The following is a 13,656-nucleotide window of genomic DNA, read 5'->3' as shown; positions in this document are numbered from 1 at the left end:
AGCCCAACCCGGCATCTCCTTGTCCTTGAGTAAGTTGAGTAAATCAGCTCTGAACCACTTTGAATGTATTTGCATCCTTTCTTAAGTGAAGAGACCAAGTCTGGTGGTCTCCCCAAAACTACTGTCAAATGGAGGAAAACATACTGACTTTATGTTCCACTCCCTTACCACAAACGACAGTATTTTATTTTCTGCCTTAATCCGTTGTGGGTGCCTTTATGCTAACTTTATCATGTGTCTGAATCCTTCTGTACTTCTGGGATTTTGCAGCCTCTCTCTGTGCTGCTTTTCCATTTGCTCCTCCTAAGTTGGACAGGTTTTCCTTCATTAAACCCGTACCTAGCATGTTCCCAACCTGCTTGACCTCTCAATGACACTTGACAGACTCCTTACGCCCTGTTTGTACTGGAGTTTCCTACCCAGTTTTGGGCCATCACCAAATTTAAAATTTTTGCACATGCTTCCTTCATCAAAGCTGTGAACAGACATTAAAAAAAGCTGAAGCCCTTGCATTGTATTCCATTCATCACCTCTTGACAACCCTAAACGTTTTGACGACTTTCTTTCCTGTTCATTCAATAATGCTGTTAATGTTAATTCAACATTAACATTGTTAAATGACCTGAACATGATGAGTTCTTATTTGAAATGATGACTATCAATGTGGCACCATGCCGAAAGACTTCTGGAACAGAAGGGCATCCATGGGTTCCTCTATTCCATAAGAACTAGGAGTAGTTGTGGGCGATCTGGCCCTTTGATCCAATTCCACCATTCAAATTGTCGTGGCTGATCCTTTCATGGCCTCAGCTCCACTTACGCACCCTCTCGCCATAACCCTTAATTCCATCATTGTTTTAAAACGTATCTATCTTAGCTTTAAAAACATTTACTGAGGAAGTCTCAAGCACTTCACTGGGCAAGGAATTCCACAGATTCACAACCCTCTGGGCAAAGAAGTTCTTTCTCATTTCTGTCATAAACCTGCTACCCCTAATTTTGAGGCTATGCTCTTTTGTCCCAGTTTCACCCACGAGTAGCAAAATCCTCTATATGCCTGTCTTATCTATTCCCTTCATAATTTTATATGTTCCTATAAGATCCTACCTCATTCTTCTAAACTCCAATGAATATAATCACTGTCTACTCAGACTGTCTTCATCAGCCAACTACCTCAACCCTGGAATCAACTAGTGATCCTCCTCTGCACACCCCCCAGTTTCAGCACATGCTTTCTAAAGCAAAGAGACTAAAACTGCACGCAGTATTCTGGGGTGGCCTAGCTAGCACCCTATACAGCTGCAACATACCCTCCCTGCTTCTAAACTTTATCCCTTTAGCAATGAACAACAAAATTCTATTTGCCTTCTTAATTACCTTTCGTACTTGCATACCAACCTTCTGTGATTCATACACAAGGATTCCCAGGTCCCTCTACACACCAGCATGCTGCAACTTTTTAACCATTCAAGTAATAGTCCTTTTTACTCTTATTCCTACTTACATGGATGACTTCACATTTATTAACATTGTACTCCAATTGTCAGACCTTCGATCACTCACTTGACCTAGCTCAGGAGGATAAGGAGGTTCAGCATATCTGTAAAGACTCTTACGAATTTAAAAGATGCACCGAAGAAAGAATTCTATCCAGATGCATCGTGGCTTAGTATGGCGACTACTGTGCCGAGGACCATAAGAAACTACACAGAGTTCCAAACACAGCCCAGTCCATCACACAAGCCAACCTGCCATCCATTGACTCAATGTGTACTTCCTGCTGCCTCAGGAAAGCAGCCAACATTATCAAAGACCCCTCCAATTCCGGTTATAATCTGTTCCATCGGGCAGAAGTTACAGAAGCGTAAACAGATGGACCAACAAATTCAAGAACAGCTTTTTCCCTTCTGCTATTGAACTTCAGAATGGACACTTCAAATTTCAAATTTAATATCGATCTCACCCTTTCTGCACCCTCTCTGCAGCCTTAACATTCATTCTTCACTCTGTTCTATTACCCTAATGCATTTTGTGTTACATAACCTGCCTGCACTTTCACTGTACGGAGGTACACAACAAGAATAAAGCAAAGCAAATCAAATTGAATGATCCACGTTTTTTTTTATCAAAATAAAACTCCCATTAAGTGAGTCCCTTTCGTAAAGCAATGTCGACTCTGCCTGATTATAACTAGATTTTATAAGTGTCACATTTGTCTTCCTTCACGACTGATTGCAACATTTTCTCCCGTGACTGATGTGAAACCAAGCAGCCTATATATCCTTGCCTATTTTATCCCTGCTTCCATGAAGAGAGGAATATCCTGCAGCCTGCTGTGGCCATTTTAGAACTTCGGATATTTTGAAAGATTAAAACTCGTGATCTGGTTCCTTCCTTTTTGAATATGTGATGATGAAGTCTCTTGTAGCATTGCATGACTCACAGAAAGAACATGCACATTTTGGGCAGGAGGATCACCTCACACAGTGTGACATTCCACTGCAAAGGTTCTTCCTTCACCTCAGTAGTCACAGTGCAATATGTGACCATGCAGTCAGCCTCATGTCATGTTATAGCCATGGGATGCATCAATAAGCACAGAACCCACATGTGTCTCAGCCTGAGGTCTTGCAATATTGAGTGTTGTTAATAAACTTCAAGACATCTGTCTCAACAACAACACAGACTGCATGCTATTGGGACAATTCTGCCCCTGTAACAGTGTTATGTTGTCCCTGTTTTGTTTTGTTTTCCAAAAGGGTTTGTAAAGGCAGTGGTGCTGAAAGAGTGAATAGACATAGCCTGACTCAACAATCAGGGGAAGCCTTTATGTTTTTTAAAAAGTTGTACAATGAAAGGTGAGCGACCAGTTCTCTCAGCTCAGGTTTTATTTCAGTTTGATTTAATATTACCGCTGAGGACTTAGAGAAGCAGCTACAATGAAACAAAGTTCTATGCTCTAACAGACGTTTTCTTGATTGACTCTACTCTCTGAAACTACCAATACTGACCAGAATGTGCAGGTTCGGGTGAATTGGCTATGCTAAATTACCCATAGTGCCCAAGGACGTGCTGGTTATGATAGATTGGTTGTGCGAAATAATACATGTGTGGGTTATTGTGGTTTGCTATGCTCAATTACTGATAGTGTCCAGGGATGTGTAGGTTCGGTGCATTAGTCAGGGATAAAAGCAAAGGGGTAGGGGAATGCGTCTGGGTGGGTTACCCTCCGGAGTGTCGGTGTGTACTCGTTAGGCCGAGTGACCTGCTTCCACATTGTAGGATTTCTCTGAAAGGAAGGGGTTTTTGCAAACTGTACTCTCCTCCTGGTTCACTGCAGGGCAACGCAAGCGCAGTGCGGACCAGCCGTCCGGAGCAGGCGCAGTGCAGGTTCCACCTGCGACCTCGCCCTGACCCTCGCCCCATTTTGACGTCACAACGCGGAAGTGGCTTTGTCAGTTTCCGAATGAATCTCCCTCCTCTGGGCAAATCCTCGACCTGGGAGGCAAAGAGCGAGAAGGGGGCAATCTCTTCATTTGGAGCAACTGGAGTGAACTCAGGTATGTGTGTTAATTACCCGGGTGGGGAGGGACAGAAATTGGGAAGAGGGAGAGATCTTTTCTGTTTTTACTTTTAAAATGCACATAGTCCCCACAACTAAATACAACAATTAAAAGTGCATGCAATGTCCCTCATTGCATCTTCAAGCTGGCTGCAACGGTTTTGCATCCTCTGTTCTTCCTCCGCCTTGTCTCCACCCACATTCTGCTTTCTTCCCCCATCCCCAACCCCGCCCTGAGGCGTTGGTGCTTCCAATATGACCCTCAAATTTTCGGTTTGTCCCTCCATTCTTTCCCGGTTGTCTTTTCAAGGTTTTGAGAACTTTCCCGATCCTCTGAGTATAGGAGAAGGAAGGTTATGTTGAGGCTGTGCAGGACATTGGTAAGATCACTCTTGGAATATTGTGTGCAATTCTGGTCTGCCCCCCCCCCCCCATAGGAAAAATAAAGAACAAAGAAAAATCACATCCCAGGAACATACCCTTCAGCCCTGCAAGCCTGAGCTGATCCAAATCCACTGTCTAAACCTGTCGCCCAATTCCTAAGCATCCCTCTCTCCCCAACTACTCATGCATCTGTCCGGAAGCATCATAAATGAATCTTTTGTGCCTGCCTCCACTACCTCTGCTGGCAACGTGTTCAAAGCATCTACCACCCTCTGTGTAAAGTTCTTGCTGCAATTATCCCACTTAAACTTTTCACCTCTCACCTTGAAAACTATCGTTATCTACCCTGTCTATACCCTTCATGGTTTTGTCGACCTCAATCAGGTTCCCCCCTCAATCTCCTTTTTTCTAATGAAAACAAACCTAACCTAATCAGCCTCTCTTCATAGCTTGCACCTTCCATACCAAGCAACATCCTCACAAACCTTCTCTGCACTATCTCCAAAGCGTCCACATCATTTTGGTAATGGGGCGACCAGAACTCTGCACAGCATTCTAAATGCAGCCGAACCAATGTCGTGCACAATTTTAACATGACCTGCCAGCTCTTATACTCAATATCCTGTCCAATGAAGGCAAGCATACCATATGCCTTCTTGACCACTCTACCCACCTGTGCAGCAACATTCAGGGTACAATGGACCTGAACTCCAGATCTTTCTGCTCATCAAGGTTTCCCAAGGCTCTTCCAAGTACTATATAATTTGCTCTCGAATTAGACTTCCCAAAATGCATCACCTCACATTTACCTGGATTGAACTCCATCTGCCACTTCTCCACCCAACTCTCTAGCCGATCTATATTCTCCTGTATACGTTGACAGTCCCCTATGCTTTCTGCTACTCCATCAATGTTCATGTCATCTGCAAACTTGCTGATCATACCAACAGTGCCCACTTCCAGATCATTTATGTATCACAAACAACAGTGGCCCCAGCACTGATCCCTCTGGAACACCACTGGTCGCCTTACTCCACTTCGAGAAACTCCCTTCAACGACTACTCTCTGTTTCCTGTTGCTCAACCAGTTCTTTATCCACCTAGCTATAACACCCTGCACGCTACGTGACTTCACTTTTTCTATTCGTTTATCAAACGCCTTACGAAAGTCCATGTATATGACATCTATAACCCTTCCTTCATCTATCAACTTGGTCACTTCCTCAACGAACTCTATTAAGTTGGTAAGGCACAGAACGATGTTGCATGATAAGCCCTGATAAGCCCATTCTTTTCCAAATATAAATAGATTTTATCCCTCAGTAGTTTCTCCAGCAACTTTCCCACCACTGACGTCAGGCTCATTGGTCTGTAGTTACAGGGGACAATATGAGCAACCCTCCAGTCCTCCGGCACCTCACTTGTGTTTAAGAATGCTACAGAGATAGCTGTCAGGGCCCCAGCTATTTCCTCTCTCACCTCCCTCAGCAACCTGGGACAGATCCAATCTGGTCCTGGGGATTTGTTCACCTTAATAACCTCTAGCGTACCCAACAGATCTTCCTTATTCATGTCAACGTGATCCAGAGTAACCAAACTTCTGTCTCTAATCTCAACATTCATCATGTCCCCCTCATCAGTGAACAGTGATGCAAAGTAATTATTCAGAATCTCACCCATTCTCTCAGGTTCGACACACAGCCTTCTTTCATGATCCTTTAGTGGACCAATCCTTTCCCTAGTTACCCGCTTGCTTCTTATATATGAATTAAAGGCTTTGGGATTCTCCTTATTTCTGCTCACTCTACCTATTTTATGACCCCTTTTATCCCGCTTGATTCCTTGTTTAAGACTGGTCCTAGTCTCTCGATATTCCTCCAGGGCCCGTTCTGTTCATAGCTGCCTGGACTTTATGTACACTTTCCTTTTCATCTTGGCTAGTCATACGATTTCTCCTGTCATCCACGGTTCACGAATATTGCCATTCCTATCCTTTGCTTTCAATGGGACATGCCTATCCTGCACTATCTTTAACCTATCTTTGAAAGCCTCCCACATATTAAATGTGGACTTCTCTTCAAATAGCTGTGTCCAATCCCCATTTCCCAGCTCCTGCCTAATTTTGATATAATTGGCCTTGCCCCATTTAGTAATCTTCCCTTAGGACCACTCTCATCTTTGTCTACCAGTATTCTAAAACTAACAGAATTGTGGTCACTATTCCCAAAGAACTTCTCCCACCTGGCCTGGCTCATTCCCCACCACCAGGTCCAATATTGCCCCTTCCCTCGTCGGACTGTTGACATATTGCTCCAGAAAACTCTCCTGGACGCTTCTTAAAAATTCTGCTCCATCCAGAATTCTGGCATAAAGTGTATCCCAGTCAATGTTTGGAAAATTAAAATCTCCCATCACCACCACCCTGTTGCCTTTACATCTTTCCATAATCTGTTTACCTATTTGTTCTTCTACCTCACGCTAACTGTTGGGAGGCCTGGAATACAGCCGCAACAATGTAACTGCACCATTATTTCTCAGCTCCACACATAATGCCTCACTACTCAAGCCCTCCATAGTGTCCTCCTTTAGCACAGCCATGATATCATCCCTGACCAGCAATGCAATTCCTCTTCTCCCTCCCCTCCCCCAACCTTTTACTTCCCTCCCTGTCCTGTCTGAAGCATCTATATCCTGGAACATTTAGTTGCCGCTCATGCCCTTCCCTCAAACAAGTCTCTGTGATTGCAATAACACCATACTGTCAGGCACCAATCCAAGCCCTAGGTTCATCTGCCTTACCCACTACTCCTTGCATTGAAGTATATGCACTTCAGGCCACCAGTTCTTTTGCGTTCATCTGATCCCTGCCTACTCTTCCCCTTATTAATGCTATCTTCATGATTCCACCTTGCTGTCATCTCTTCTGGTTCCCTGCCCCCTGCCAGATTAGTTGAAAACCTCCCCAACAGCAGTAACAAAATCTCCCCCAAGGACATTAGTTCCAGTCTGGTTCAGATGTCGACTGTCCAATTTGTAATAGTCCCACCTTCCCCAGAACTGGTCCCAATGTCCAATAAATCTAAACCCCTCTCTCCTACACCATCCCTCAAGCCATGTGTTCATCTTGCTTATTCTTTCATTTCTACGCTGGCTAATAGTGACACTGGTAGCAATCCCGAGATCACTACCTTCGCGGTCCTCCTTTTTAAATTCTCTACTAGCTCCCTGAATTCTGCTTTCAGGACCTCATCTCGTTTTTTACTTAGATTGTTGGTGCCTATATGCACCAAGACAACTGGCTGTTCACCCTCCCCTTTTAGAATACTGTGCAGCCGATCGGTGACATCCCTGACCTGAGCACCTGGGAGGCAACATACCATCCAGGAGTCCCATGTTTGGCACAGAACCGCCTATCCACTCCCCTTACAATTGCATCCCCTAATACAATGGCCTTACGAGTCTTTTTCTCGCCATGTGCCATGATCTTGGCAACTGCTGCCCTCCCCTGCTGAGCCATCTCCCTCAACAGTATCCAAAACGGTATACCTGTTTTGGAGGGAGATGACCACAGGGTACACCTGCACTGCCTTCCTACTCTTTTTCTGCCTTTTGGTCACCCAATCACTGTATCCCTCAGCAATTCTAACCTGCCGTGTGACCAGTTCACTAAACGTGCTATCCACGATCTCCTCAGTATTGTGGACGCTCCACATTGAGTCCATCCGCAGCTTCAGAGCCATCATGCGGTCAAATAAAGGCTACAGCTGGACACACTTCTTGCAAGAGTCAAGAACATCAGCCATTTGCCTGAGCTCCCACATCAAGCAAGAGGCACATGCCACGAGTCTGAGGTTCCCTGCCATTGTAAGCCTTAGCTTTAAATCAACTAACTAAAACCAACAATGCACTTAAATATATGAAAGAAAAGAAGGAGAAAATAAAACCTTACCTTTCAGAGTCGTTTTCTTCTGGTTAGCGGAGGAGGGGTGGTGCAGGAGGGAGATACTACACGTGTAGTATCTCAGGTTTAGCCGCTGCCCAAAATACATACTAAGTGTATTGCACTGGAGGCTGAGGGGTGACCCGAGAGACATTTAGAGTCATTGAGATGTAAACAGCCCTTTCAGTCCAACTAGTCCATGCTGAACAGTTATCCCAACCTAATCTAGTCCCATTTGCCAGCACTTGGCCCAAATCCCTCTAAACCTTTCCGATTCATATACCCATTCAGATGCCTTTTAAATGTTGCAATTGTACCAGCCTCCAGCACTTCCTCTGGTAGCTCATTCCATACATTCATCACTCCCTGTGTGAAAATGTTGACCCTTAGGTCCCTTTTATATCATTCCCTGCTCACCGCAAATCTATGCTCTCTAGTTCTGGACTCCCACACCTCGGGGAAAAAGACTTTGTCTACTTATCCTATCCATGCCCCTCATGATTTTATAAACGCCTATGAGGTCACCCCTCAGCCTTCAACTTTCCAGGGAAAACAGCTCCAGCTCTCCCTGTAGCTCAAATTCTCCATCCTGGTGGTGGAGTCCAGAAGTAGAGGGTAATAGGTTTAGGGTGATGGCAGGGGTGGGAGTTTTAAAAGTGACCTCAGGGGCAACATTTTCATTTAGAGGGTGGTCTATGTGAAGAATCAGCTGCCAGAGGAAGTCGTGGATGCTGGTACAATTATGACATTTTAAATGCATCTGGATAGGTATATAAAAAGGAATGGTTTAGAGGGATGTAGGATATCTCTGCGACTTTGGCTTGCCACTAACGTTTGGCACGTTTCTATGTTCAGTTTCTCTCTCGTGTCAGTGTCAATGCATTGATGTCTTATTCACCCACCCAACCCCCTTCCCGGAGATGTTAACTATTTTGTGTACAGTTGTTTCTCAAGAATCTGCATTGCAGATTCATCCTGAATTTACACACTTTTTTGCCTCCCAAAATCAGGCCTGCTCAATCTCAGCAGTATCCCAATGTTGTGAAAGATATTAACTTTTCAGGTGGAGTTATTTAAATTCAAAGAGATACCAGTCTTGCTGTTTTTGCTTTTCTGCCCCTGTAAGATCCTGAATCAGCACCTTCAGGAGAATTAGTGAGAGCAGAGTGAGAACAGAGCGGGAGAAAGAGAGCATGGGATGGTGCTTTCAATGTTTCAGAATAACAAAAGAATGTCAGATAGAAATTGGAATTGCTTTTTCTGAATTTCTACTTTGAACTGATAGTGATGAGTTTTGTAGTCTCTTCTTACAGAGTATTTGAAGATCTAAAGGTGAACATTTCAAAATGAACAGATGAAATGCTTATGACTCCCCCTCCTCTGTGGATGCTGCCTGAACTGCTGTGCTTTTCCAGCAACGCACTTTTCGACTCTGACTCTCCAGTGTCTGCAGTTCTCACCTTCACTTCAATGTCTGCAAGTCACTCCAATCCATCGGGACTGCAACGATTTTAGACTATGATCCTGTGAGATGGAGCAAAGTATTGTGGTTCCTGTTTCAGTACGTTTTCAGCATCAGTGGGACTGGGTGAGAGAGCTCAGTGTTGCAGCACACTGAGTGTGGAACCTGAAACATTTATACAGCCTGGAAAGAGGAGTTCATGGTGGCAAGGGGCTCTACATGCATTTGTGTATAGCTGAAGCTTCAGCCATGGAGAAACCTGAGGAATCCCGGTCCATGGGGAAACCATGGAAGTGTGGCGACTGCGGGAAAGGCTTTCGTGTCCCATCTGCCCTGGAAAGTCATCGACGCAGTCACACTGGGGAGAGGCCGTTCTCCTGCCCTGAGTGTGGAAAGGGCTTTACACATGCGTCTACCCTCTGGGCCCACCGACGGGTCCACAATGGAGAAAGGCCATTCTCTTGCCCTGAGTGTGGGAAGGGATTTACCCGCTCCTCCCACCTGCTGCCCCACTGGCGGGTCCACACCGGGGAGAGGCCCTTTAGCTGTCCCGAATGTGGGAAGGCCTTCACCGATTCCTCCGCCCTGCTGAAGCATCAGCGGGTCCACACCGGGGAGAGGCCATTCTCCTGCCCCAAGTGCGGGAAGGACTTTACCCGCTACTCCAACCTGATGAGGCACCAGGAGCTCCACACCAGGGAGAGGCCGTTCTCCTGCCCAGAGTGCGGTAAGAGCTTTAACCGCTCCTCCAGCCTGCTGGCCCACCAGTCAGTCCACTCCGGGGAGAAGCCCTTCAGCTGTCCCGAGTGTGGGAAGACCTTCAGCAATTCCTCCGGCCTGTTGGCGCACCAGCGGGTCCACACAGGGGAGAGGCCATTCACCTGCTCCGTGTGTGGGAAGGGATTCAGTCAGCTGGGCAATCTGCAGAGGCATGAGTGGGTCCACACAGGGGAGAGGCCCTTCAGGTGCCGTGAATGCGGGAAGGGGTTCACTTGCTCGGCTAAGCTGATGACCCATCAGCGGGTTCATACCGGGGAGAGGCCGTTCGCCTGCTCTCAATGCGGGAAGGGATTCCTCGATTCTTCCACCCTGCTGACCCACCAGCGGGTCCACACCGGAGAAAGGCCATTCACCTGCTCCATGTGCGGGAAGGGATTCAGTCAGGTGGGCAACCTGCGGACACACCAGCGGGTCCACACCGGGGAGAGACCATTCACATGCTCTCAGTGTGGGAAGGGTTTCCTCGATTCTTCCACTCTGAAGACCCACCAGCGGGTCCACACCGGAGAAAGGCCATTCACCTGCTCCGTATGTGGGAAAGGATTCAGTCAGGTGGGCAACCTACGGTCGCACCAGCGGGTCCACACCGAGGCAAGGCCATTCACCTGCCCGAGTGCAGAAAGGGATTAATCGATTGTTCCGGCTTGCTGACCTACCAGCGGGTCCACAACGAGGAGAGACCATGCAGCTGCCCGAGTGTGGGAAGGGATTCATTGATTCTACCGGCCTGTGGATGTGCCAATCGGTCCACACCAGGGACAGCTCGCTCACCTGCTCTGGGCTTTATCAACACCTCCCACCTATGGAGGCACGAGTGAGTTCATGTGCTATTGCAGGGGGATTGAAGGAGCTACGGCCTCATGCCATTATCGGCTGGACAATCGACCCAGCTCTGGGGACTTCCAGGTTTGAATCCTGCAGCGGAGGATGGCAGAATTGGAATTCGGTCACAAATCTGCAGTTCAGAATCTAATGATGAAAACAATTTTGGGGAAGAAAAGAAGGTCTAATTCACTCATGCCCTTTTTAGGGAAGGAAACTGCCATGGCAGAATGGATTCACTCAGTCATCCCAGCCGCATCCTTTACCCAGTCTGGCCTACGTGTCACTCCAGATCCACTGCAGAGTGGTTGACTTTTGACTGCACCCTGCCTTCCCGCCACCCCAAGAAAATGAGGGAGGGGAGAAACTTACTTGGATACAATGTATAGGTTGAAATTGCTGAGCTGACCAATAGTAAAGCAAGTGGGGTGGGGAGTATGTGCACTTTGACCTTGACCTGTTTAAAAAGTAAAGCTACTTTCTGTACACCTTTTTGCTGGGGAGATCTGAAGCAGTAACAAAGTTGGGTCACAATAAAGGTTACCTGAACTTCCCGCGGTACTCAAACATTGAAATCTCTGAGATCTAACAGGTATTTCCTTTAAAGCTGCTAATTTCTTTCAGCCTCCAGTGCTGAGTTTCCAATGTCGTGTATCAGAAGGAGCAGCGATTGGGTAGTTAGTATCGTTAGAAATTGTAAATTTTTCAAGAGTGCACATACTGCATCGTTTCATCAGCATTGTAAAGTTTCCTGGCAGTGTGGGCTGTGTTCACTAGAAATGATATGGAGAAACTTGTGTTGGACTGGGGTGGATAAAGTTAAAAATCACACAACACCAGGTTATAGTCCAACAGGTTTACTTGGGAGCACTGCCTTTCAGAGCGCTGCTCCTTCATCGGGTAGCTGTGGAGAAGGATCATAAGACACAGAATTTATAGCAAAGGATTATAGTTTCAAGCAACTGAAATGATATATTGAACAAACCTAGATTGCTGTTAAGTCTTTCATCTTTTAGAATGTGGTGCAGGTTTCAGTTCATTAATATGTAATTCCTAGAACTTCCTTCAAGTCACATTCTCAATATAACTTAAGGTTTTATTTTTTAAAGAAGTGACATCTCAGCTCAGACAACGCTTTAAAGGTTTGACAGTGTGTTGCTGGAAAAGCATAGCAGGTCAGGCAGCATCCAAGGAGCAAGAGAATTGGCGTTTTAGGCTGGAGCCCTTCATCAGGAATGAGGCTGGGAGCCTGAGGGATGGAGAGATAAATGGGAGAGGGTGGGGCTGGGAGAAGGTAGCTGAGAGGACATGCAGGTCCTGGGCCTCCTCCATCACCACTACCTCACCACCCAACGCCTAGAGAAAGAACCCATTATCTTCCACCTCGGAACCCTTCAACCCCAGGACATCAATGTGAACTTCACCAGTTTCCTCATTTCGCACCTCAGCCCAGTTCCAACCTTCCAGCTCATGACCTGTCAATCTTCTTTCCCACCTATCCGCTCCACTCCTCTCCGACCTAAAACCTTTACTCCCCCACCTCCATCCACCTATTGCACTCTCAGCCACCTTCTCCCCAGCTCTACCTCCTCCCATTTATCTCAACAACCCCTAGGCTCCCAGCCTCATTCCTGATGAAGTGTTTTGCCCGAAACATCAATTTTCCTGCTCCTCGGATACTGCCTGACCTGCTGTGCTTTTCCAGCAACACACTTTCAACTCTGGTCTCCAGCATCTGCAGACCTCATTGTCTCCTAATGCATTAAAGTTGTCAGGTTTGAGTATGTCTGTATCCCAATCTTGAATCAGACCGGTTCTACTTCCACTGCTGAAATATATAAAATATTACATAGATTGACTGCTGCAGATGTTGCGCATTTGAGCAAAGTACAATGTATCTGCTAATACAACTCAATAAATGCAAATTCACCACATCGAATTATATGTGTGTGCTTGCGTCTAGTGCATGCTTGGTAAAGTGTGTGCGTGTTGGAGTATGTGTGTGTGTGTGTTTGAGAGAGAGCATGTGTATGAGCGAAGTCTGCGTATGGATATGTGCTTGTGTGTGTGTGATTGTGAGTGAGTGTAAAGTGTATTGAGGTCTCCTGTGATTCCCTGCAGCGTGGAAACAGGCCCTTCAGCCCAACGAGTCCACATTGACCCTCCAAAGAGTAACCCACCCAGACTAATTTCCAGCATTTACCCATGATTAATGCACCCAGCATTATGGGCATTTTAGCATGGTCAAGTACTGACCATAATACATTAAGCTTCAATCTGCAATTTGAGAGGGAGAGGGTACAGTCGGAAGTGACAGTGCTTCTGTTGAATAAAGGTAACTTTGGAGCTATGAGGGAGGAGCTGGCCAAAGTTAAATGGTGCAATACCTCAGCAGGGATGACCGTGGAGGAACAATGGCGGATATTTCTGTGTATAATGCAGAAGTTGCAGGATCAGTTCATTCCTAAAAGGAAGAAAGATCCCAGGAGGAGGCATGGGCGGCCGTGGCTGACGAGGGAAGTAAAGAAACATATAAAGTTAAAAGACAAAATGTATAACATAGCTAAGGTAAGCGGGAAAACTGAGGACTGGGAAGCTTTTAAAGAGCAACAGAGGATTACTAAGAAGGAAATACGCAGAGGAAAAATGAGGTACGAAGGTAAACTGGCCAAGAATATTAAGGAGGACAGTAAAAGCTTTTTTAGG

General features: G+C 46.1%; 1 protein-coding gene across 3 annotated transcripts in view; it reads left to right on the top strand.

The window, feature by feature from the left end:
• The first annotated feature begins 3,447 nt into the window (after positions 1–3,447).
• The window catches only part of LOC122544522 (gastrula zinc finger protein XlCGF57.1-like), a 23,495-nt gene continuing 13,286 nt past the window's right edge, over positions 3,448–13,656 (top strand). The window contains exons 1-2 of one of the 3 annotated variants that reach the window (XM_043683817.1): positions 3,448–3,560; positions 9,187–10,703. In XM_043683817.1, the coding sequence (XP_043539752.1) occupies positions 9,568–10,703 (1,136 nt within the window). In that variant the 5' untranslated portion in view covers positions 3,448–3,560; positions 9,187–9,567. Of the gene's footprint in view, positions 3,561–9,186; positions 11,822–13,656 lie in introns of those variants that run through there. The other 2 variants (XM_043683815.1, XM_043683816.1) reach the window with 2 other exon arrangements.

Source organism: Chiloscyllium plagiosum, chromosome 50 (genome assembly GCF_004010195.1).
Source record: "Chiloscyllium plagiosum isolate BGI_BamShark_2017 chromosome 50, ASM401019v2, whole genome shotgun sequence".
In the NCBI taxonomy this organism is placed as follows: domain Eukaryota; kingdom Metazoa; phylum Chordata; class Chondrichthyes; order Orectolobiformes; family Hemiscylliidae; genus Chiloscyllium; species Chiloscyllium plagiosum.
Note: the sequence above shows the minus strand (reverse complement) of the source record. Positions and strands in the feature narration are given on the sequence as shown.